General features: G+C 45.0%; 1 protein-coding gene across 2 annotated transcripts; it reads left to right on the top strand.

The window, feature by feature from the left end:
• The first annotated feature begins 973 nt into the window (after positions 1-973).
• On the top strand, positions 974-25,750 carry fam193a (family with sequence similarity 193 member A). Of its 2 annotated transcripts, none has more exons than XM_076293995.1 (23): positions 974-1,369; positions 3,978-4,037; positions 4,244-4,492; positions 5,032-5,213; positions 5,394-5,561; positions 5,777-6,014; positions 6,250-6,374; positions 6,646-6,793; positions 6,907-6,981; positions 7,141-7,218; positions 9,474-9,589; positions 9,790-10,032; positions 10,706-10,859; positions 12,566-12,715; positions 13,056-13,319; positions 14,455-14,668; positions 16,892-17,128; positions 17,546-17,795; positions 18,717-18,903; positions 20,524-20,760; positions 21,939-22,923; positions 23,143-23,224; positions 24,715-25,750. In XM_076293995.1, exons 1-23 carry the CDS (start codon positions 1,136-1,138, stop codon positions 24,806-24,808), a joined length of 4,770 nt encoding a protein of 1,589 aa, XP_076150110.1. In that variant the 5' UTR covers positions 974-1,135; the 3' UTR covers positions 24,809-25,750. The 2 variants fall into 2 exon arrangements, with proteins under 2 accessions (XP_076150110.1, XP_076150108.1); XM_076293993.1 differs by having other exon boundaries at positions 16,892-17,173.
• The last annotated feature ends 349 nt before the right edge of the window (positions 25,751-26,099 follow it).

Genomic DNA, 26,099 nt, shown 5'->3' with positions numbered 1-26,099 from the left:
GCCCAGCACGGGGGTGGAGTGGCCCCCGGGGACGAAACAAATTTTTTCCGTAAAAGTCTAGTGGGGCTACATACCCACCAAATTTCATGTGCACCGGTGTTTCGGTGTACCGGGTATCGCTGACCAAAAAATCATTATCATAATAAGGTGGTTCAGTGAGTAGCTAGGCCTATTGTGTAATATACTGTTGAAGTAGGTGTACTTTTTTTTGTTTTAGCTAGGTGGTCCGTGAGTTTTTTTTTTTATTATTATTGGTTAAGTGGTCCTTGGTCTGAAAAAGAAACACTGCCCTAATCCACCCACCCACCCACAACTCAGGCCTAACATAAATAGGAACATAGGGTGGGAACATAGGGCTGACCCCGTATAAACAACAGAATTTCCTCCTAAGGTTTTGCCAGTACTGCAAGCAAAACGTGTCATTTTGGCCAGAGTGCTTTTGTTTAGACACAGGTGTTCTGTTTTGAGAAAGTGATGTCAGAGTTGACACAAGCATCAAAACGATCGAGAAAACTGTAATTAGCCTACTGGTAGCAATGTGGGCATGCACATGCACACTGAGAAGTAAATTGTTCTGGAATGCAGAAGCAATTGGGCAATAGGCCTATCAGGAAAAAAAGAGTTAAGATAGATCTACCTGGCTGTGTGCAAGTGAAATGTGTCGAAAGTTTAAGAAAAATAAGGCTACGATAGCATACTGTGATAAATGTTAGAACCATACCGCCTAGATTGACAGATAGAAATAAAGAACCATTGTTTAAAATCCTACTTGTGTTCATAAATAAACGTGGTATTCTAAAATAATGATAAAACACAACGACTGTTACCTAATTTCGTGGCATTAAACGGAGATTGAGAATATTCGCAGTTGACTTTTTGCACACTACATATCCCAGCATTCAGCTGTCTGTCAGCATACGCCAAGAACGCAATCGCAGCAGCCAATTCCTGTTGAGACGGCCATATTGGAATTTCAACTGTAGTAGCTAGCAGTCTGGTAATATTCGGAGGCTCTGTTATTTTGTCATCACAACATTGATCACCTTTATTTATATCTTCCGATCTGCAGTCTGGCATCCAGCCGGAGAACCCCACATTTTGTAGACGGAAAGCTGTCTTTAATATACCTTAAAAAATGAGTCCAACCGACGCAAAACGAGGAGCTAAACGCAGGAAGAACAAGCGGGGCGGTGGCAGCAGTAGCTGCACCAGCACTATCTGCAGTATCGCTAGTAATATCCAGGCCGGGAGCCCAACTACGGCCCGGACTTCTCTCTCAACAACCCCGGCCGCCCCTGTCACGAGCTTTTTAACACCGGGAGGCACGGGGAACGGTGATGTTGTGGGGATCACAGGTCTAAATGGAGAGGTGAGACTTGTATGCAGATGTACGATCATAACGATCAAGTTTTACATGAGAGCAGAGCACATCGGAAACTGCGGCCTACTTGAAAATCTTTATCTTGCTAGCTGGCTCGGTAACGTTAATGTAAGGTTTGGAGCTTGTCCTGGTCCTACCAACACTGATCAATACCAGTGCTCATCATGCATTGCGTAGAAGCATCTGACAAGAAGCACCGTATACCGAATGTCATATGTAAGCGATCACTGCTATATTTCATCGGAGTGTGAACTCCTCAGTTAATGTTAGCTTATTAGCTAACTAGCTAATCGTTAGCCAAGTTATCAGACTAGACCAGCCCAACTTAACAAGGAAAGATGTCCGTATGTTTTCAAGCAATGGTATGATTTTTGATGATAGACTTCGTAAAGGAATGCCTATTGCCACTATGATCTATATTCAGTTTGGGATATAGCAGACAGAAAGAGGAATACTGGTAACTCGAGGGGTTCTGTCAATCGATTTTTGCTGTCAGTGTTCACGAGCTGATCTTACATTAGCCACCATAGCAGGTCGCTGGCTAGCTACTGTGCCATAGCAAGTCGGGAAAATTGGCTATGAATTGTAATCAGTGAAGCTTTAATTAACATAATTTTATATTTTTGGTTTGACCACATGAAGGGTATGAAATGGTCACGTGTCACAATTTCTAGAGCTTGTTAGATAAGAAATTGCTTTAGCTAGTGCTACGTTAGTTATGGTAACGCCAAATTCGCCAGCGACACCTGTCCCAGTGTCCGTAGAGCTTCATAACAGGAAGTGTTCCTCAGAAGCTGCATAAAGGTGTCACTGGATCCTATTATTGGATCAGAAGAGGCACGTTTGTTGTTTTGTTGTAAGATTGGTAACACATATCGTGGATCTTTTTTTACCCTCTGTGTAGGCAAATGATTTGGTTGGGAAAATACGTATATCTGACGTGACAGGAACTATGCCTGTTAATAAATGTTGGCCTACATCCATGCTGGTACTGCTTGTCCGGTGTTGTGGTCAACTCCTCTTATCTATGTGGCTGCTGTACTAGGCTATTACTTACTTTTTTGTTTACATCATCTCAGCCCGGTTTGAAAATATTATCCACTTATCCCATCCCTATCCTACACTTATAAACATTTTCCCTGGGTGCTTTTGAGTGTCTGTGGATGTACATGAGTCTTTTGTTTTGTTTGACATCTAGCATAGAACCTTGATCTTAAGACTGAACCCGTGGCCTGACCAATCATAGTCAAGTGTTTGATTGAAATGGTGTTCCGTTTTTTAACTGTCTAAATAGCTAAAGAAGAAAGACAAAAATAGTTGCTATTTTTGTCAATGTGTGCAGTTATGATGTTCATAAAAGCATCAATATTGTTTAGATGTTGCTTGATTCCTTATGTCTCATGAACGTGATCATGCCCACTCAATTGGTCTAAATTGGAGTAGGGTCTGCTTCATGTTGAAAGCCTGGGCTAACTGCCTCAGGAGTGTGCCGCCCTGTAGCTCAAAAGAGGCGGCTGTTGATCTGACATCTGCTGCGTGGCTTGCCATCTCCTCAGGCTCAACCGGCTCCGGAGATAAACAGGGAAGGGTCTGGGGGAAATCAGAGGGACGGGGACAAGTAGGTTTCGAGGTAGTACAATATGGCACATGACATGTGGTTTGTCAGCATGGAACGTGGTCATGATTATTCCTTGGATGTGTCTTGCTGTTCCTTGCATGACATCTCAAGCTGAATGTGCTTTAGCAGGTGCCTGAAGCAGTAATTCACAAGACACTGCTGCACTGCCAGGCTTTGTACTGGCCACCTCAAGCGACCACGGCCTCAGCGCATTTAAATTCAACCGGTGTATTTCTCGCCAGTTATTTAGGTGTGTGTGACTTAGCATAGCCCCCTCCCTGCAGTGTAGTGCTATTATACCATGCTGTTAGATTTACAGCTCAGAGCATTACCTCCCTGTTTATTTTTTTTCCCTTGAGTTGCAAGTTACTGAGGTAACAGCATGGATTTAATTTTGCCTGCCTGCTTGCAGGAGCGATATTACTCTATCCCACTCTGAGTAGTTATGCCATCTAATAAACCAGTCTTTTTGGTGCAGGGGATAGATGAACTCAACTGTAAGATTTCAACTGTAAGATTTGAAACAACAAAGTATGAAATGCTAGTCATATTTCAGGCTAAGTCTGGTGCCTGGTGGTACCTGGTGGGTCATTTTTCAGGATTTAAGAAATCATTTAGCAGGTTCTTTCTGAAGGCCTCCAGGGTCTTGTATACAGTGTTCAAGGTACACATTGCATTAACTGATTGGCAGAAAACAGCATTTTTATTTTTGTAAAGCATAGATTTAATTTCACAAAAGCACATTGTTTGCCTGCTGAAGTACCTTAGTATTATTGACGAGATTGTAAGTCAATGTGAGAACTTATAGGCCTAGCTTATGCTCCTATGTCATCATTATTATTATTATTATTATTATTAGAATTATTATTAATAATTCATTCATATTATTCATGCTGTGTCTTAAGTAAGCTTAAGCCCTAAACTAGTGAACTGCAATTCCTGCCTTGTTGAACGTGTGATGATGTTTCTTTTCTCCAGGTTCCCATGAACGGCACGCCTCAGTTCTCTGTGAACGCAGACTTCTCAGGAGTCCTTCAGGTAAGATGTGACGGTGCTCTCTGCCTTCCAGTTGTTGTGAGCACCCCCCACCCCCTCCAGTCTTTGAGTGGATTTGCAACAGTAGTGATGCAAACTGTTTCTGTTGTTGTTTGGCAACATGCTGCAACATCACACCGGCTGTCTCTTCCTGCTCCTTCTCTCTCCTCCTCCCTCCCCATCCTTCCTCTCGGCTTCCCCTTCGGCAGTCCCAGACTCCGTTCACCTTCGGCCTGAACCAGAGAGCCCCCTACACGAGCGGAGACCGCTGCCTGCTGTGCCGGAGCGAGCGGAAGGACAGCACCCTCCTGGACGCTGAGGCAGTGGGGCAGAACGGCATGTCGCAGCCCCTCAAAGCGCCCAGCTCCCTGCAGCTGCCCCTGTGGGTGTGCCCGGACTGCAGACGCACCGTAGAGAAGGAGGAGCGCCACGCGGCCATGGAACAGTCACTGGCCATGGTACGCCTCTCGCTCTCGCTTTCTGGAAGTTTCTCCCGTGGGCAGCACTGCAACTTTAACTAAAGTGGAGTGGAGGGTAGTAATAAAAGATGGGTCTTTTTTGTTTTGAATTGCATACTTGCCACTGGTGTACTTGGTGCAGCCAGTTCCTTTGCTTACCTTAAGCCTACCCAGTACTATGAGCTATGAGATGTACTGTGATCTCTTCACTGCTCTAACTGTCCAAAAAAAAAGTTGTCACCATTCAGGGGACACAGCCAAAGACAGACAGTCAAAGACAAGACAGTCATTGGTCATTGGTCAAAACGTTCTGTATTTCCTGTTGATAAATGAGTACTTGTCAGCTTGCCTGTGAGATTGCTGTTTTTTCTTCAGTAGCTGCTGCAAGACAGGACGACCTTAGAGATTTAATGACGAAGTATTGTAAAAGGAATTGATTGCGGTGACTGGTCTCTTTCTTGCACTCACAACACTGCTCAGCTCCGTCTAACTGTCCTGTCTGTCTGTGCTTTTGCGTTGTGTCTTTTTTTCTCTCTCAGAACCAGGACTTCCTGTTGCCGATGCCAGTGGGTAACGGCGGGCTCGTTCAGGAGCCTGTAGGGGCGGGGAGCCGACTGACGGGCACTGGCGGCGCGCCCCCTCTCCCCGCCCCGGAGCTCAGCGCCCCCCTCCCCCTCGCCACCGACACTGTGTGCAACTGCGAGGCCTGCAACGAGAGGAGGTGAGCACTCGGTCCCAATCTCCTCGGATTTTAAAAGACAGGCACAACACCCCCCCCCCACCCCCACCCCACCCCGCACACACTTCTAACCCTCCTCTGTGTGTGTGTGTGTGTGTGTGTGTGTGTGTGTGTGTGTGTGTGTGTGTGTGTGTGTGTGTGTGTGCGCACGCCCGTTTGCAGAGAGATCACTGCGGAGTCGGAGCGGGAGTCCCAGCAGCTGCAGAACCACTGGTCAGAGGTGCGCTACCTGGTCCGGTGCATCTATCGCCAGACTGGCACGCCGCTTGCCGACGACCAAGACCAGCCGCTGGACCGAGACAAAGAGAGCATGAAGGAACTGGTGGACAGGTACGTCTGGACGCTGACATTCGCCTCTGGCCTCAAAGTGGCTTTGGTTGGGCCCAACTTAGTATACTGGAGAGTGATAACAGTCTATATGGATTCTTGAACTGGAATGCCTCAGACAGAGCTTTAGCGGGTTAGATTACACACACACACACACACACAGACATAGGGTGTGAGTGAGTGGCGTAACCCATGCGTGCCCCTTGTGTGCGTTCCAGGTTGTGCGAGAAGGACCCGTACCAGCTGTACCAGCGGCTGGAGCAGCAGGCGCGCGAGTACGTGCTAGAGATGAAGGTGCGGCTCCTCAAGCACCTGTCGGCCGGCTCCAAGGTGACGGCGGCAGCCGCGGCAGTCCACGGCCCTCCACAGGCCCACCAGTTCATCTCGCTGCTGCTGGAGGAGTACAGCGCCCTCTGTCAGGCCGCCCGCACCATCAGCAGCTTCCTGCTCACGCTGGTCAGTTTGCCGCACATACCTTTACCACTCTAGGCCTTCTTAACCCATGCGAGGCATACATTTGCGCTCTTCTTTTAAGCATGGTGCCATGACATTTTTATGAAGCTTTTCATTTCCCTTGACACATACCTCAGGTTCTGTCAAACAGTTCCCCCTTTCTCTGAGGAGGTCATTCTCCCTGTCGCTGCTTGTTGTTGACGATCCAGTGTATTCCCTTCTCCTCTCTGCTCCTCAGGAAAACGAGCACCTACAGAAGTTCCAAGTGACATGGGAGTTGCACAACAAGCACCTTTTTGAGAACCTGGTGTTCTCTGAACCAATCCTGCACAACAGCTTACCTGCCCTGGTCTCACAGCTCAGGTGAGGGCTCTCCGGCATTCAGTAGGACAGCTCACACGTTTTCAGCTGGAATTGAGGCAGACTAGGCCCCTCCAATATTATGTATTTTTTATATCTGTATTCTTGTTATCCTGAAATCGATCAGCTGTACAGTAGAAATATATTTTTATATAATATATTATTGTACTATATGTTGCACTTATGCCACTGTAAAGCAGGCACACTCTCTCATCGGGATAAAATGCCACAATGTTCTAATTATGTTTTGTGTATGTGTGTGCTATGTCTTCAGGCAGGGCACAACCTCTCACGACTCTTACAGTGAGGACATGTACCGAAAACTGCTGGAGAGCTACCAACAGCTGGACCAGGAGATGAACTTGGTGGCCGTTGAGTGGCTTGAGTGTGAGAAGAGAATAGACAGTTATGTCGACGAGCAGGTAGGCTACGAGCATTGTGTCGTGTTTGTTCATCATTACTATCTGTTGTTTGATGTATCTGATTTGACTTGTTTCCTTGCTTCATAATGGGTTTTGTTATTTCTGTTCATTAGTTACTTTCCAAGGTCGAAGGGCAGAACGGCACAAATCAACGGACTGAACCACACAAGTCGTTAATTAGCAAAAATGTAAGTCAGTTTGACCTTTGACCTTTGTGACAGTTGCACTGACAGCTCTGTGAATACAAAAATAAATTAAATACACAGAGATAATAGAGATTAATACATTTGAGATGGTGCCCACCTTGTATCGCACTTTCAGTCAATGACATGATGTTCTGTTTTCAGATGTCCTTAAAGACAAAGCAGCGAATGCTGAAAGAAGACTGGGAGTTTTTCAAACAGAAGAAGTTCATTGAGGAGCAGGTATGAGCAGACATTGAGACTTAACTCATTGAGTGCCAAAAACGTAATATTAAGTTTTACCTTCCCATGCGTTGAGTGCCAAAAATGTAATATTACGTTTTTAGCTTTTTTTTTTATTACGAAACTAGACACTCTAACACACCTTATGTGATTTTGGGAACTCTGTGATGAATGGAAATGAAATATATGACGATCGAAAACTCATGAAAAGGCAAGATCTGGACATTTTATCTGGACGTTTGATCTTAACTCTGCTTTTGATGGTTGCCGCTTTGTTTCGAATCAGTCACTGATTAGCCTATCAGTGACATGCATGCCAGGTCAAAATCAGGTCATTTATTTTCGTGGGTTTATCACTAGGTGGCAGGTCTCGTTAGATCTCTTCCCAGAAACTTTGCAGGCAACACTTCTCAGGTTATAAAAGACGCAATATCTCCATTTCTAGAAAAAAAACAGGGATTTTGATGAAAACTAGCCACTGTTTAGCTTGGAATTTCTCAGGAACAGAGGCGTGTAGAAATACACGGTTTGCACCCACTGAGAGCTTAAAGTCTCACCTTTCAAACGAGCCATTGTATGTGTTCATAGCTATAACACAGAATATGCTGTGGCTGTATCATCAACAATGGTCTAGATTGCTGGCACTCTAGGACAAAGCTTCCGAAAACAGATTGGCATTCAATGAGTTAACATCTAGCACACCTATTATTTAGAGTATGCATGTCTTGTATGTTTACATTTTTAAATAGATAAGAAGACAAGTGCTCATTATTTTATACATATCATGAACAGACAAAGGAATGAAGAAATAAAGGATGTATTATAAGGAAGTTATAAAAACAAAAAAATGTTAAGCCCTACACCCACCAGTGCCATATATGGCCTGTCGAGGCTTGTTTTTTTTATCACTTAACACCCACTGGATGTCTCATGTCATCTGTACAGTTAACAGAGTTATTTTTCTTTGAGCATTAACTTTGCAAAAAAAATTTTATTCTTGGTTAACTTTACATACCCCAGATATGGGCTTAGAGTTTGTGTGAAGGTGTCTTGTTTGATATTTTTATAGCCATTGCTTTTGTTGCATAGCAACCACTATTCCTGGGAACCACACTCACATACAGTATCATGGGCATTAACTTCATAATCTTAGGTGTCTCTGTCATTATGTTTTGTGTAGTTAGAATTAATACTTTTGTTCTATGCTGACCATACTCTAATTTGAAATACATACAGACAGATTTTTTGCCGTGAATGTCATTTGACATGATTGTGTTGGTGGAAAAAGGGAGCTACTATGAGGGAGAGTCATGAATCGGACAAAGTGTTGTCATTAGCCCCTTTTACATGGACACTTTTAATCTGATTACAAATGAATGCCTCAATGGATCGGATTCAGCCTGATCCGACTAAATTTCTGATCAAATACAGAGAGGTGGTGTACTGATAATCGGATTCAATCCAGTCGATTGAAAAATCCACCAATGTAAACAGGTACTCCGATTGTTGGAGTAGATTTCTGCTTTTTGTGCAGGTTTTCCCTATGTATGGGATAACGGTCGCCGAGGTGTCCTGTTATACGGAATTAATGGACGAGGACGAGAGGCAAGAACTTTTCCCGTTGCCTCCGCCCAAGTCCATTAATTCCGTACCTCGAAGGCCGTTATCCCGCTTATCACCCGGTTGCCACTATAGGCAATAGTCATACCTTTATAGCACGCAAAGGAAACAAGCGGTTTTGTTTAAAAGGAAGCAGACGTGTTCAGTTTGTTGTACAACTTTCTTTGGCCCTATAATAGCGATAGCATGGACAGTAAGTTCGTTTACAGTTGATTCCATAGTTGCGAAGCCTGCTTCCAGACTAAACCATCATCCTTCTATGGTTGTTATAGCAACCATTCATAAGCATTGATATGGAACGGTGATTAAACTTTTTTTTACCAGATCTACTTCATAGGTGTCCCGCTATTCAGAATTAATAGCCACCCCACCAACCAATCAGAAAAGAGTATTTCTTCTCTCCAGGTGATAAGTGGTAATAATGTAGAGTGACATAAACAAATCAGATTCCATGGCAACAATACAACTAGGAGATTCCAAATGATTAAATGCTTGTTCCTTGTAAACGCAGAGTAAACGCCAATCTGTTTTTTCAATCTGATTGGAAAAAAAATAAACGTCCATGTAAACGCAGCTTGTGTTTGGGGTTTTGAAAATGAGATTCACACCTTGCGTTTTTGTTTTTCTCAATCTAGGTAGCAAACAGTCAGAAGTCTGTTGCAGGAGACACTAATTTCACAGACACAGTGAGGCAGATGCTGTCTTCCAGACTGAGTTTACCAGACTGTCCAAACTGTAATTACCGCAGACGGTAAGGTTCCACCTACAGACCATTACGCCATTTAACTGCATTGTCCAGCCATTAGCACTGACCAAAGTGCTAATGCTAGTTTTATCACTAATTCATCATCGTCCATTTCTCTCACTCTTTCTCTCCCTCCCCCCTTCCCTCTCTCCCTTTCTTTTTATATCTCTATGTATCTACTCTCCGTGCCCTGCGTCGCTCCTCAGGTGCACCTGTGACGACTGCAGTCTCTCTCACATCCTGACGTGCGGCATCATGGACGCCCCCATGGCCGAGGAGCTGCACCTGAAGCTGCCGGCACAGGCGGAACCGCCCAGGGACTACCTGTCCCAGGTGCACCCCCCCAGCATGTCGTCCGGCAGCTCGGGCTCGGGCTCAGCGTCCAGCTCCCCAATCACCATCCAGCAGCACCCCCACCTGCTGCTGCCGCAGGACACACAGGCCACCTTGTGAGTGATCCCGCGGTGGGCAGCTCAACACCATTGGCTACAATATTTACACACACACATACTAACACTCACAGGGCCTTAATTTAAAAGTCTGTCAACAAGCAAAGTTCTTGTGCAATGCTGTCATGGGGGCATTGAGCTGAGGCATCGGTGAATGTCTTGCCTGTGTTATTAAATTACGAAAAAAAAAATATTTTACCTAGTTATTGAATTAGCCTCAGTCTTAGTTAGACTTAAGACTATGCATTTAGTCCATCAGATTAGGGCCCATGGACACAGACACTGTATGTGGTTGTGTGCTGTGCTTGTCTTCGTCGTATACCATAGTAATTATATGGAAATAATATGCATCTACTTTGAGTAAGTTACCGGTAAATGTTTGCAGGTTGAAATGGAAATGTGTTAGAAATCCTCAATCCTATCTTATCTGGAAGACAACACTCAATGTCTGGGGGTCTTTGTGGATGGAGAGCATGTGCAGACAGATAATTACCAGTGATTATTCTTTGTCGACGCATGACGTTAGCTAGTTAAGCAAGTTTGTGTGTGCTATTGTGTTGTTCCAACTCAATAAATCCTCTGTCCCTCGTGGAACACACCCTAAAGTGAGAATGAGTGACTCACACTTTTGTTTTTTGTTTGTTTTGCTTGGTTGTTGTCTTCCCTGGCGTAGTGGCAGTGACGACGATGAAGTGCCTCCTCTGTCGGCAAAGTTTGCGGACATCTACTCCATGAGCCCTTACAGCGACCCGGCAGTGGTGGCCGTCATGAACGGCATTCACAGTGACCTCAACGGAGCAGGAGAAAACATGGCGCTCAAGGAAGAGGTGTGTGTGTGCGTGTGTGTGTGCGTGTGCGTGTGCGTGTGCGTGTGCGTGTGTGTGTGTGTGTGTGTGTGTGTGTCCGCGCGCGCATTCGTGTGTGCATGGGAAAAAGTGTGGCCTTTGGTGCTGCCACTTCAGGCATTTTTAGACATGTTAGGTTTCCAGTGTAGGCAAAGTCCACTCAGATCTGTGATTTTAAAGGTTAAATTACATGTTTAATTACACAAAGAAGACACTATGGTTTAACAACATTAGGGTTGGGCACCGAAACACGGTTCTAATATGGCACCGGTGCCGACGCAAACGGTAACTGCATCGAATAACAACGTGGATTTCAGTGCCTCATTTCGGTGCTTAAATAGCGTTTTTTCGAGGCATCACTGCATGTCATGCGCCATCTCTAACGTTGATGTGTTCTAAACAACATAATGACATGATATTGATCTTTTATGTGCATGAGGCCCATATAGCATCACAATGAATTTGAAGATCATGTTAAAAGTTGCTGTAAAGTAGCTGGCAAAAACATAATGATGTAGGTTACATACCTGATGTCACTGAGCTGTCAAAGAGGCTACGAAACCATCTCCGTACGTTATCGCTAATTAAACTCAGCTGACTGGTGTTAGCGCATAGCCATAGTTGCTGTTAAAATGCCTACTAGGCTAGCGCTGGGAATCTAAACACTTAAACACCGACATGTAGCCTAACATGTTCAAAACTATTGCGTGTTATGGGTTAAGACATGACATTTCTTGAAGCATTTGTGAACACACTAAATTAACTGGAAAGTAGAGTCCCTGTTAAATTAGCTTGCTTGCAAATGCCGTTGTCCATGACCTGGCAGTTTTATGGAAAGCGATTTTAACATAGGCCTACCTTATGGCAAACCGCCTACACTGGATAAACTAGAAAGCAGAGCTTTAGCCTACCATTGTGTGTGCATGCATGGCAAGCTGTTTTAACATTTAAATGTATTATTCGTAGGAGCAATGAGATATTGATAGTAAATTGAATATTGAACAGTTCAATTTCATGTTCAAATTTGTCTTATCAATAATAAAAAAAAGCAATTCATGCTTTAGACCATTTTAATTTAAAACATTTTAAAAACAAAGTAGCCTACCGTTTCAGGCACCGTTTTAAAAGTATCGATTTAGCACCGGTATCGGATAAAACCCAAACGATACCCAACCCTAAACAACATGCTTTTCCATAAGCAGTTTTTGTCTGAATTTGGAAACCTCGTCCTAGAAACTCGGGACTAGAAGTTGTCAGGGTCCAGTTGTGTTTCAATCTCTGCTACGGACATTTTGCTATTTTCTCTCCTGGCTCTCTGTCCACCTCCTCTCCTCTCCTCCTCTCCTGTATCTGTCTCATCTCCTCTCCTCCTCTCCTGTATCTGTACCATCTCCTCCTCTCCTGTATCTGTCTCCTCTCCTCTCCTCCTCTCCTGTATCTGTCTCCTCTCCTCTCCTCCTGTATCTGTCTCCTCTCCTCCTCTCCTGTATCTGTCTCATCTCCTCCTCTCCTGTATCTCTCATCTCATCTCCTCCTCTCCTGTCTCATCTCATGCTCTCCTGTATCTGTCGCATGTCCTCCTTTTCTGTGTCTCTGTCCTCTGTCCTGTACTGAGACCTTGAATTTCCCCTTGGGGATCAATAAAGTATCTATCTATCTTTTTATCTATCTCTACTCCTCTCCTGTAGTCTCCGCGGGGAAGCAGCAGCAGCAGCAGCTCCTCTGAGGGTGATGAGGAGGAGGCCGAGGGGGAGAGCGCAGGAGAGCATCCAGGGCAGCAGGGGGAGCACTCTCCAAGGAAGAGCGACAGCCCGCCTCCATCCTACCCACACACACAGGTTCTCTCTCTCTCTCTCTCTCTCACTCTCTCTCTCTCTCTCTCGCAGTTCATGCTTCCTCAAAAGCAGGATAAGCTGATAAGCTTAGTTCTAAATAAGCTGCATTGGGCGTTTTCTGAACTTGGTTATAATTTAGCAGAACAGTCTGAGTCTGTCACCCTTGCACTTAAACATTACCATCTTCCTCACATATTCTCATCATTGATGTGAGGTATGGGCTAACTCACATGCACTCATAGAATATTACAGCTGAAGATAGCATGTCATGCGTATAATTTAATGATGTAATATGTGTATGATATATTTATTAATTATAAAACAATTCTTCCTCTACACGAAGGTGGAGCAGGTGCAGCATCCCTGTGAGTGTCATGTGTGCAACCAGGGCAACATAGATTCCACCAGTCTGTTGCCCGGCAACAACAGGCTACATGCCGCTCAGCAGCAGCAACAGCAGTTCTTCACAGAGAAGATGGCGCCCCACCCCAGCCTCCACCTCTACCCCCACATCCACGGCCACCTACCATTACACAATCTGCCCCATCTACCCCGGCCATTGCTGCACCCCACCCTCTACCCCAGTCCACCCCTCGCACACAGCAAGGTGAGGCCACGATTCAAAAACTGTCTCATGTAACGCTATCAATAATAACAACAGACCGACATCTCAGGTGCTCCTTGATCAGGTCTGTCTTAGTCCTTCTGCAGTGGTATTCGGTTTTGAAACACATGGCCGTATTGTGTTAAGATAAAGGCCGCATTTTAGTTGACGTCTTTAAAGCTGCAAATTATTTTACAGACACTAAGCATGCAGTGGACTGAGTAGTGTCCTAACTGCATGTGACGCGATGTTGTTTGATAGCTTTGTTTTCAATTACAATGTCCTATCTGGTTACATAGCAACACAGTGCTGTGCGGCGCAACAGAGGGCACTGTTTTGAACAGAACTTCTGTTGGATGCCCTGATTCAAGTTTACTTGGATTTGCTTGCGTTGAATTGAACAAATTGAACGAGAGAGATGATGCAACAGAAGTGAATATTTAACTGATTCAGTGTGGACAGAGAACGTTCAATGTTGCATGTTAGATAGTCAGATACTTGCATACAGTGAGGGGCATGCTGTACGGCAGCCTTGTGCTCCAGGCTGCTGAGCTGTTGTGTAAGAGAAGTGCAGTGCAGATTAGTCAGGTTTGTGGGGAATTAGAAATGTGGGCCACTCTTATTCTCTGGCCCTCAAATGCATGGCACTAAGCTGAAGGCAAGGCAGGTCTTTATGTCCGCACTGCCACTGGAGGACCACTAGGGGTCACACCTCATCAAAAAAAAAACTGGACGGAGTTATTTGAAACTGCTGCAGCGTTGTCGCAAAAGGTGTGCAGAGGTGTTTTGAGAGATTTTGACCTTGAGACTTCATAATGTTTATATCTGGTCTGGTCTGTCAGATGAAAACAGACGCTGTTTATATCAAACCTATATCTATGCACACATTTTATTAGAATCCTTTGCAGTTGATCTGGATGTTGATACAGGTATTGAATTCTTGGCTGCATTTTAGCCTCTGACAGCTTCACAATGTGATATAAACAGACGCTGTTTATATCAAACTTATATCAGATGCACGTATTTGCTTAGACTCCTTTGCACTTTTACCTGGATGTTAATACAGATATTGAACTCTTGACTGCATTTTAGCATCTCTGTCAGCTTCACGATGCCACTGTCCTTTATCCCCGTCCAGACTCTGCCTCCTGCCCCCTCGTCAAACCACACAGGCGGAAGGCCGCAGGTGTTCAGCCCCACCCTGCCCGACCACGTCTACCCCAACTGCTTCAGCGGCGCCGGCGACTGGAGCGGCTCCCTGGGCTGCCCCTCGCTCAAGTTCGAGAACCTGTGGGACGCCCACATGATGAAGAACTGGAACTCCAGTGTGCTGCTCCCCGACCCCCTCTCCGGTGAGAATGACCGGGAGTGCACCCTGCGCGCAGGCCATGGAGGTGTTATTTTGATCCGGAGGGAGAGGGAGGAAGTTCCGGCCCCATTCATTTCCATGGCCGATACTAGGCGAGCTAATTCACCCCAAAATTGACTCAATGGGGTTCCGCTGCCACTGTCGCTGTCTTAAGAAACGGCGCCATCCAACATATGCTCACTTCCTTCCACATTTTCACAAACAAACTAATTATGTCCCACGTCACTGATGTCGTCGTCCATGTGGATTGGCTGATCCTCCCAGCAGGAATTCATTTACATACAAATCCAGACATACAACATCCGTTTGTGTCCGCCAGCGATGTGGCATCTAATTGGTTTGTTTTTGAAAATGTGGGTAGAAATTATTACTTGAGGGTAACCATTTGTTTAAAGATGGTGGATGCTAATTGGCTGAAGCTATCAGGCCATTTGTTTAAAGATGGTGGTTGATAACTGGCTGAAGCTATCAGGCCATTTGTTTGAAGTTGATGGATGATAACTGGCTGAAGCTAACAGGCCATTTGTTTGAAGATGGTGGATGATAACTGGCTGAAGCGAACAGGCCAGATGTACTGTGGTGGTTCTGCCTGTGCTCCCTATTCTGCCTAATACTCCAGCCCACTCAACTCTGAGTCTGTTGTCTTGACAGTTGTAGTAAATACCTTAGCTATTTAACAAACAAAAAAAGTCTTCAAACAGTTGGTACAGAACATGGCTGGTGGAAATATGTGTTATTTTATGTTTATATTTTTGTTATAGAAGTCCAATTTAGCTTGAATATAGTTTTTGTGTGGACTCCACATTGTTGACATCGTGTCATATCCTGTCCAGCTTATATACAGTTAAGAACAAAATGATTCATACCCCTGGCAAATATTGATTTAATATTCTCTTGACCAATATGTTTGTTCTGGCTGAAAATGACACTGCCACATGGCAAAAGGTTGTAAGACAATATGGGAGAAACAGTAAAGAAGCGTTTTTCATCTTTTAAATATTTTTATGAAAAATGGCATGGCCGAAATTATTCATACCCTTTTTAAAAAGTCATATTTATTTGCATTCACAGCTCTCAAAATGGTTTGCATAGTACCTACCAAGCTTCTCCATGTTGCCACCTTTTTAACAGCAATCCAGGTCTTGAGGCAGGATCAGTTATTTGCCATCACTCTGGCCTTGTGTTGTCAGATTAAGGTCTGGACTTTAAAATGTTGAAATTGTTCTTTTTCTGGACAAAGAATTTAGCTTTCGCTGGATTCACAGGAAACATGTTTTTGACCAGGGACATGGTCTAAGATTGGCATAAAAAAGAAGCATTAAATCCCAATGATGCCATGTCCATTTCGAGTGTGGGGTGAGAAAATTATTATTTTAGGATGTTTTTCAACCAGGGAGACCTGGTGACCTCATCAAAGTAAATGGTAACATTAAAACAAGGGGCTAAATTAACATTCTGGAGGAAAAGATCAGGCAGTGTGCTGAGAGACCTGCCCCAATAGATGGCATTGGACCATTAAACCACACAATGATCGAAAACATACGGCCAAACAAGGCAGGAAATAGTTAAAGTTGCAGTTGGCAAGATTTTTTTGATCATATTCACTGAAACCAATACTATGCTCCGACAGAACATAAATCAGCTGGTTTTAGAAAAAAACCTGCATTTCTCCCTTCACCTAGAGCCTGTTATTTGTTTTGCAAAAATCCACAGCTCCCGGTTCTTCTGGTCCAATCAGAGCAGGGCTGTGTGAGATCGGACTGTCAATCATAGTCTGGTGCAGTCTGATGCGCACTGACAAGCACAAATTCAATGAGAGGGTGCTTGTGGTAGTGGGAGAGGGGCAAGAGAGTTGTAAACATTCAACATTTTGGCTAAGTCCCCTCAATCTGACAGACTTGCCAACTGCAGCTTTAATAGAGAACAATATCAACATTTTAGAGTGGCCCAGCCAGACTCCAGACCTCAATCCATCAAAAAAGTGAGCACAAGGTTAGAGTGATGGCAAAGAATCATTCCTGCCTCAAAACCCGGATTGCTGCTAAACAGGTGCAGTCTAGAATCATTGTGGAGACATGGAGAGGCTTGGTATGTATTATAAGAACCATTACCGGAACAATAAGAGCTGTGATGGCAAATAAAGATGTGAATTGCATGTTTCTGTCTACTGTTGTTTTGAACTCTGTTGTCTCTCTGGGTGTTGAAGGTGACATGCTGGCTCCTCCGTTGCCTGACGTCCCCCTGCCGTCGCCGGGTAACGAGCACCCGGCCCTGGCCCCTCCGCCCCCCGCCCTCGCCCCCCTGGGCAAGGAGAAAAAGAACGGAGCCAAGAAGAAGTGTCTCTACAATTTCCAAGATGCCTTCCTGGAGGCCAAGCAAGTGGTGATGGCCACCTCGGCAGCCACCTCCTCTGTCTCCTGCACCGCCACCACTGTCCAGTCAAGTAATAATTTCCTCGAAGTTGCATCTAAGAGACACACCTCCCTAGGTAAAGAGGGGAGTGCTGCAGACAGGCAGGCAGGGGATTTGGTTAGGGCTCACACAGACACATTCACTTCACATTTTGGTGTTTACTTTGAAGCTTGAACTTGAACTTGAGCTTGAGCTAAAATTGAGTGTGTGTGTGTGTTACCATAGGAACTGTGTAAGGCAGTAACAGCAGTAAGGCAGTTTGCACACACTACTCAGTATTTGACACACTAGATAACAACATATAGTGCACTGCTACAACATTAGCATAGGTTGTGAATGTTATGTGCTATTGACATTGTAATGTCTGGATGGTGATGTGATGATGTTTAATGCGGTGTCCACGATGTGTGAATTCCGGTCCCTCATCTGTGTTGTCTTCCCTTCTCAGGCGAAGTCTTTCACAATATAGGTAAAGAGGACCACCGACACCCCAGCAGCCCTCTCGCCGCGCGGAACAGCCCCACGGGACTGCCCCCCCTCAACGGTGCTTCCCTCGCCAACAACCCCGCCACACACCTGCCCAGTATGGGCTCGCAGCCCGGCTTCATGGACGCCCACCCAGGCCTGTGTCTGTCCGCCGCCGAGCCCCCTTCGATCCCCGGAGACGGTCCCGTCAGCGCACCCCCGAGCATCTGCAGGTCAGTTAGCCACACCTGCGCTTTCAGACGCAACTCCAATCGCTTATATCATCATATTAGTGAATAAGAGGAAAAATGGCCCTTTCAGATGCAATCCAAATAATGTTTATCGTCATATTTATGGATAAGAGGGAAAACTGTAATCATTTTTGTTGGGTTAGTTGGGTTATCTCTTTATGGATAGATAAAGAATATGTTGTTCAAGTACACTTTGTCATCATTATGAATAGGTTGCAACTGTGAGGGCCACTGTAGGATGTTTACTCTAAACATCATAATCTACCACATCATGAAACTCATGGCAGTTTAGTAATTGCGCCTCCATCATTAGATTAGCTCAAACTGCCCTTAGCCATTGCGGAACAAGAAAGGTCATATCTGCTCAGTGTTATCAAGGTTATAACTTATGTCAGATCAAACTATTTATTAACATCTGATTGGGTGACGGGCATTCAACGAGTATTCCCACTTGTAATCTGCACCGCTAGTAATCACTCCACGTTTTGCATTTAATTTTCAGACGCCAACATTCCATTCAGTCAAAGGGAGAGATCAGCGATTTCATTACATCACACTTGGTAGTTATTGTGGGAGAAAGTGCATTACATTGAGTAGGGTGAATATTCATGTAACATGAGGACAAGCAAGTTAACAAATTATTGTGCACATACAGCCCATCAATAGACTATTGATTAAAAAACTATTTATTGTGGTGGAGGATGAATGAACAAACATCAAATGGAACGATATAAAAGCACAATTTGATGTTTTTAAACTTGATTAATTGTAAGTGGAAATATGGCGATCGTGGCGTAGTTACCGTCGTCACCCAGCCACCGGCCTTGCGCTTACAGCCCCGGGTATATCCTTTAGCGACCCCACTCTCACTCGTACCTCATTGACCTCTGTCTGACCTTGCAGTGACCCGGACTGCGAGGGGCATCGCTGCGAGGGCAACAGTGGGTACGATCACCCTCCCTATGACGGCGAAGAGAGCCAGGACGAAGACAGCTGCTCAGAGCACAGCTCCTCCACCTCCACGTCCACCAATCAGAAAGAAGGAAAGTACTGTGACTGCTGCTACTGTGAATTCTTCGGACATGGAGGGGTAAGGTTTCATCACAGCAGTTGGAAATGTCATTGTAATCATTGTAAATATTACATATAATTATTTTTTAATGGCATGCCTATAGGGCATTTGGGGCATGATTCTGCCCATGGAAATATAGGAAGTTGGCAAGCAAGCATGAAGATAAGCGATGTTAATGCCAGTGCAGTTACTTACCTGACTTTTCAGATGGGACATGACTGTGCAAGCTCAGTTGAGGTTGCCCTCCTTTATGAAATGCAAATATTATGTTAAAGGAACTTCAGGTTAGATAATATGATGGTCTAAGTCAGAGTTACAAAAACATAGTACTCTAGATGTCTAGGTTTTAAGTAGTCAAATTGCTGGCAGAATAATGTAACTAAAATTTGTTGATTTTAGCAGTAGTGGTTTGCCACTACTATCGTAACACCCCCAATTATCACCACTTTTGTTCAGAAATTCTAAAACAACAATATTTTTTAACACTTCAAAATAACATTTGCTAAATGAACCTTACATTTTTCAGTAGCCATAGGTGTGTAGATTTGACCAAAATCTGGTTTGGTTCTTAACGGGAGCATTTACTGCCTAAAATATCCGATTTTGTTTACCACGCTCGGAGTTATAGTGCTGGCTTGATGGGTCGCCTATTTACGCCGATTCAACGGCACATGAACGGTTCGACCGAAAATTCTCGTCATGAAATTAAAATTCCACTGGAGCTCCAAGCGGTTGTGTACACGCAGCCTTACAACACTGTTTACAGCTCTTCGAGTCACACTAAAATGTTATTTTTGGTACATAGCTAATTTAGATACACCTATGGTGTGGGTGGTTGCGTTTCTTTAGGAGTCCGCCGTCTTGGTTTGTATAGAAATGGATATTAAGTGACACATACACGCAAGATGGCGGAAATATGGGACCGACGGTAATAGGGGGAGTTCCGATACTGATTGTTAGTGGGAGTGAACTTGCCTAAATTTATTTATTAGCTTTCTTTTCTGAGTGAACAGCGTAATTAAATCTAAGTAAACACATGACTTGTTGCCATTTTCTCCTAACTATGTTCTAAATCTATCCCTTGTGTGTTTGTGTGTGTGTGTGTGTGTGTGTTTGTGGTGAGATGTGTTTGTGTTCCTGTTCCTGTCTGTATGTATGTTCCTGTCTGTATGTATGTGTGTGTGCGTGTGTGCGTATGCCTGTGTGTGTGTGTTCGTGTTACCGCTCCTCTGTGTGTGTGTGTGTGTGTGTGTGTGTGTGTGTGTGTGTGTGTGTGTGTGTGTGTGTGCGTGTGTGTGTATCTTCTTTGCGTGTGTGTGTGTATCTTCTTTGCGTGCGTGCGTGCCTGTGTGTGTGAGTGTGTATCTTCTTTGTGTGCGTGCCTGTGTGCATGTGTGTGTGTGTGTGTATATGTTCTTTGTGTGTGTGTGTGTGTGTGTGTGTATATGTTCTTTGTGTGCGTGTGTGTGTGTGTGTGTGTGTGTGTGTGTGTGTGTATATGTTCTTTGTGTGCGTGTGTGTGTGTGTGTGTATATGTTCTTTGTGTGCGTGTGTGTGTGTGTGTGTGTATGTGTTCTTTGTGTGCATGTGTGTGTGTGTGTGTGTATATGTTCTTTGTGTGTGTGTGTGTGTGCGCAGCCCCCGGCGGCCCCCACCAGTAGGAACTATGCAGAGATGCGGGAGAAGCTGCGGCTGCGGCTCACCAAGCGCAAGGAGGAGCAGCAGCCCAAGAAGGAGGAGCTGGTGCTGGAGCGCGATCCGGCCGTGGCCGACCACCGCAAAGTGGAGGACCTGCTGCAGTTCATCAACAGCGCCGACAGCAAGCCGGCCAGCAGCTCCAAGGCGGCCAAGCGCGCACGGCACAAGCAGAAAAAGGTTCGCCACCACCACGCCGACTTTGCTGCACACCACACTCAACTTTTTTTTTGTTTGTTTTTTTTTTCCAACCTGGTGTTTAAACAATTTACAAGAATGTCTGCGCTGCGAATAACAAAAACAGGGCAACCCCCCCCCCCCCATCTGCCCGCACTTGCTTTTTAAAGACATGTTGCTGAAATTTTTGACATGTAAACATTTTAAATGGTCACTTATGCTACTCCCACTCTTAAAATTTGATGTTTCATGAAAAGAGATTCTGACATTTCAGCATTGGCGTACCAACGTTTTTTAGACTGTGTAGAGAAATGTTGAAGGAGAAATGATCCTGCTTCTGATTACCTGTGGCAGGAAGGTGCTGAGACCAGCTTGACTGGGGAAAGGCTGGGAATCTAACAGGAAACATCCAGCACACTTCACTTGAATTCCACTTGGCCCAGAGCCAACTGTATTCACTCTCCTCTGATGTTCATATTCAGCTCTTGGTAACTTGAGGTTAGATAGAGAACCTTAACCAAACCCGATCAGTGTAGAGAAGTACAACCTTCCCTAAAATACCATATTGTTATTGTCAGAGAGTTCGAAGTTTCCCCTTTGTCGTCACCTAAATCGATTCCTACAGCTGATTTTCAGGCACCAAAACCAGGTCTAATATGCCCTTAACCTTAGTATCTCCATATGTCTTTATGATAAAACCTGCACTGAGCTATTGACTGTTTCCTAAATTCTCTCTGTTCATAGACCACACACTGGTCTAATGTTCATATTTTTTCCAGGGAGATGCACCTTCATAATAAAAAAAACGGCAGTCAGTTGAACACCTTTGTCTTGTCGCAGCAGATGTTCAGTTTCATAGTATGATCTCCCATCAAAACATCATCATAGTATGATGTTTTGGCAATGTTGGGGTTTGAAACATTTTCTTCTTTGGTTTATAAAGACAAGCAGAAATGAAAGCATTCCGTTCAAGAGTTTAGAGCTTATTAGTGTCGTATGACCAGTAACGGAATCAATTTTGTTTACTGCTACCTAGGTTATTTCTTCAGACACAAGTTAGTTATGTTAATAAATACCTGGCCTTTACCCTTGATGGCCTGGACACTGGTATAGATTTTGAGTTCTTAGGTGTGATTGAATCTCCGGTGCTAGAGTGTTTGTTGTTGTTGCTGTTGTTGCAGCTGGAGGAGAAGGCGCGTTTGGAGGCGGAGGCTCGGGAACGTGAGGAGCAGCTGCTCCTGCAGGAGCAGCAGCGGCGTGAGGAAGAGGAGGCCCTGAAGCAGGAACTGCTGCGCCTCCAGGAGCTTCAGCTTCAGCGGCAGCAGCAGCAGCAGCAGCGCGCCAACAAGAAGAAGAAGAAGGACAAGAAGGCTGCCGAGACCACCGGCACGGCCGCCGCCGCCACCACCACCACCACCGCCACGCATCTGGGCCCTCTACTGCCCGCGCTCCAGAACAACCCACAGCCCCTCAAGCAGACGGCCCAGAGCGTGCTGGAGAAGAACATGAAGAATGGCAAGGCGGCTCTGCTGCGCGGCCTCATCGGCCTGACCCACAAGGACCTCCAGCCCGAGCGCCTGCCCGCCATCGCCGCCCCCCCCAACGGCCAGCCGCCAGCCCTGCACAGCCCAGCCGAGAGCGGGAAGGACAAGCCTGCCAAGCACCTTCACAACGGCGTGGCCGCCGCGGTCATTGCAGCCACCTCAACAGCGACGACAACAACGCCGATGACCGCGACGACGACAACAGCGGTCAACACCTCCCTTCTACAACCCGAACCCCTCAGCATCAAGGCTAGGGCCAAGTCGCAGCCCGCCAACGGCAGATGCCATGGCGAAACCACCAAGAGGTCGGCCGACGCCATGAAAACCTCGGAGGTGGCCTCCAAGGCGGACGAGGGCGCGTTCACGCATGCAAACTCCAAAACGAAGTCCCGCAGCAGCGAGGAGTCGGCCGCAGAGGCACGCAGGGAGGAAAGGAGTAACGGAACGTCGGGGAAGAAGCAGCTAAACGCCGGAAAGGAGGATAGGACCTCGCCTGTGTCTGTACAACATTCGGAGCCACCCACGCAGAATGGCCGACCACCGGCCAACGAGTCCCCTCAACCCAAGGGCAAGAACAAGAAGAATAAGAAGAAGAAGTCAGACAAGATGACCAACTCTATAGGTTTGTGCCATTTTGTACCAGCTTGTAATAGTTTTGGATGGCTGTACTTTTGTGAAGGTTTCTCAGTGTGTGTGTGTGTGTGTGTGTGTGTGTGTGTGTGTGTGTGTGTGTGTGTGTTTATGTGTGTTTATTTGTGTGTGTGTGTGTGTGTGCACGCATTTCTGCATGTGATTCTCGTTTTTTTGATCCAGCACCTAAAAGCGCATTCTCTCGTTTCAGATGACGTGTTTCTGCCCAAAGATATCGATCTTGACAGTGTTGAAATGGATGAGACTGAACGGGAAGTGGAATATTTCAAAAGGTAGGGGCTTCCAAATCTCTTCATTTCTGGAAATGGATGAGATAAATATGCAACAGCCAGACTCCTTGTCTGAGAATGACGTGCTCTGTAGAGGGCAGCGCGTGACTGACCATCAGGTGTATGCTGTGGCACTGACTGTAACCTAGCCCTGCAATAACCTTGTTACACTACATTTCTCTGGGTACTCTATAGACCAGGGTTGGGCAAACTGCGGGCCGGATCCGGAGCCAAGCACTTTCATCCGGCCCGCCGAGCATTTCATTTAGTATCAGGCTGCTCGCTATTTTTTTCCTGCGATAGAGACGACGTTGGTTAGCTTTACTGCAAACTGCTTTTCACTCTCCTTAGATAACGTTTACAATGTCAATGTCAAAACATCATGTTAAATAGAGATAACATCATATTAAACTAAGTTAACTCTTAGTTATCTCCTTTGCAGCAGATCTAACGTGAACATTATGCGATCCATTTAATTGGGAATGCGTCTGCACTCACGAGAGGGAGAGAGCCGCAGGTTCCAGCTGGCTTGTGATTGTTGATAATTGATATCCTTCTTATAAGAAAGTTTTAAAAGGAAATCATGAAGGCAACAGTAGTTCCCACTACTGACCATTTAAAAACTGTGAGAGGGCCCAGCCGTAGGTACAGCACTAGCCATAGCGGAGCAGGCAGAAGATAATTGAGAAATAAACGTGAATTAAAGCGACTGTCTTAAACAGCATAAAATTAGCAGTATTTTTAAGCAATTCATATTTTAAAGCAAATACTTTTCATACTAAATTATAGGCTATAAAAAATGTATTTTTTTATGCGTGTGTCGTGGGGGGAGGGGTTGCTGTGCGGCCCGCCGGCCAATTTTCAAAACCCAATGTGGCCCTTGAGCCAAAAAGTTTGCCCACCCCTGCTATAGACCCTTTTAACATGTTCCTAGAGGGTTTCCGGTTGAAAAGTAATGCAGATACTTTGAAATGAAAATGAATCGGACTTTATCGTAATGCTCTACAAAATGTCGACTTTAAAACTTCTTTTTTTTATAAATTGTTATTTTCCTGAAGTTATCATTAGTTCAATGTTGTTAACTTTGTCTTCAGAAATACTTTAGAAATGCTGTTTGTTTATGCAGTTGAAAGGATCTATTGTTAAAATAAGTGCAAAGGAGTATCCAGGGAAATTATATAAAAGCAGGATAGTAATAGCTAATAATTGTCAGAAGAACATAAACACAATTAGCTGTCCAAGGACAGATGGGAATGAATGGGAGAAATGATAAATTACTTCTTAAGCGTTTCTTTAAGTCATTTATAAATGTCAACAAGGCCAAGGATTATTTTGCAGAAAGGGATAGATTTTGAGTGCCCCATCACTGCTTGTGAATTGCAGCTTAAATGAGTGGGCGTTCACTTGTTGTGACATGTGGTGTGGGTAGGTGAGCCTTGAGAATCTGACAAAAAATAAATAAATAAATAAACATTCTTTGTGTCCTTCCTCAGGTTCTGCTTGGACTCTGCTCGACAGACTAGGCAACGGCTATCCATCAACTGGTCCAACTTTAGCTTGAAAAAGGCCACCTTCGCCGCACACTGACCGGAGTGTGGGGGCTACACTTGAAGAGACTCTGGCAGGAACTCAATCAGCTCCCCCACCCCCTCCTCCACCACGCTCCAGGCCAACTGCTGACCCCACTGCTGCTATGCTCCGACCGACCGCTCCTCTGAACTACATATCCCACGCTGCCTTGCCTTGTCCTTGTTGCTGTGTGGTTCCTACTAAGAACCCGTATGGGCTGATGTTCTCGCAGTACTTTGGGGAGGGGAAAAGACAATTGACGACAAAAAAATCGACTTCTCTCAACTTGATTTTTTTTTCTTTTCCCTCCTTCCATTTTTCTTTTCTTGCTTGTGTGCTTTTGGTCTGTGAGTGGGGCATTTCACATTGACTGAAGCCATGTTATATGTTTTCTTTTGGCTTTACCAAGTTGTCCAAAATGCTTAATATATGTTTGGAATAAGGCCTCCTTAAAAAAAAGACAGAAAACAAACTACACAACAAATACATATGATTAAAAATGCCTTTTGTTCACTATGGCTGTGGCTTCTATCACACTTGCACCCAGAACCGCAGTTCAAGAATATAGCAGACATGGGCTCGGACCCATCCAGGTTCCTTACTTCCCCTGTCAGCCTGTTTCACTATGTACAAGAAAGGCTAATACTTGATAAAGTTCTCATCGGTTCTCAGTTCCACTTGACAGCCGTTAAGGAAAGTGTCCAAGTTTAAAGCTTTTATTTTTGTTTTGTTTTGCTTTTTTTGCTTTATCTTTTTTTTTTTTTTGACTTGTAGCCAGCTTGTATCGAAATACTTTCAGAATCAAATTGATGAAAAAAAAACAATACTCACACTATCAATCTGTTATAGAGTGTCTATTGTATTAACACTGAGGCCGAACCGCCTACTTTTTAACATATTGTTAAGTAATATTAAAATCTTGTCTTTCTTTTTTGAAAGATGGAATCCAGTAGAATGGCAGGATATGTGTCTGTGTGTTGATGTTCATTTTATTGCTCCATCTTTTCTAGTGCGGCCTGGTTTCGTTACCCCTTTCCTGCAGTTGTGCAATCTTAGATGTTCCCGTAGTAACTGGAAACCAGACCCGCAGGCCTCGCCGTGGCCTCCTGTGTGTTTGTTCCTCAGAATAAACGTCCCGCCGTAGATTTAGCACTGTCGAGGCAGTTCAGCACTGGAGTACGGGAGACAGCAGTCGATTCTTGTGTCACGCCTGTCATTTTGGCCACCTCGGGCATGTGTCACTTCTAGGCCACTTTGACTAAGGTCAGTTATGACAGCAGAGAAGAGGTGGTTTGAGTAGGCAAAGTAC

Source organism: Alosa pseudoharengus, unplaced genomic scaffold (assembly GCF_046254945.1).
Source record: "Alosa pseudoharengus isolate Yale_2024_CS ecotype anadromous, Long Island Sound unplaced genomic scaffold, YU_APseudo_1.1 YU_APseudo_1.1_scf_2, whole genome shotgun sequence".
NCBI lineage: Eukaryota > Metazoa > Chordata > Actinopteri > Clupeiformes > Clupeidae > Alosa > Alosa pseudoharengus.
The sequence above is the reverse complement of the archived record's forward strand: the minus strand, read 5'-3'. Positions and strand labels throughout refer to the sequence as shown.

What these genes read in the sequence shown, in the direction of transcription:
- fam193a (XM_076293993.1), top strand. Translation starts at nt 1,136, where the DNA reads ATGAGTCCAACCGACGCAAAACGAGGAGCTAAACGCAGGAAGAACAAG. An exon ending in TCACAGGTCTAAATGGAGAG is followed by an intron (nt 1,370 to 3,977) that starts GTGAGACTTGTA and finishes TCTTTTCTCCAG; the next exon opens with GTTCCCATGAACGGCACGCC. An exon ending in AACTGTAATTACCGCAGACG is followed by an intron (nt 9,590 to 9,789) that starts GTAAGGTTCCAC and finishes GTCGCTCCTCAG; the next exon opens with GTGCACCTGTGACGACTGCA.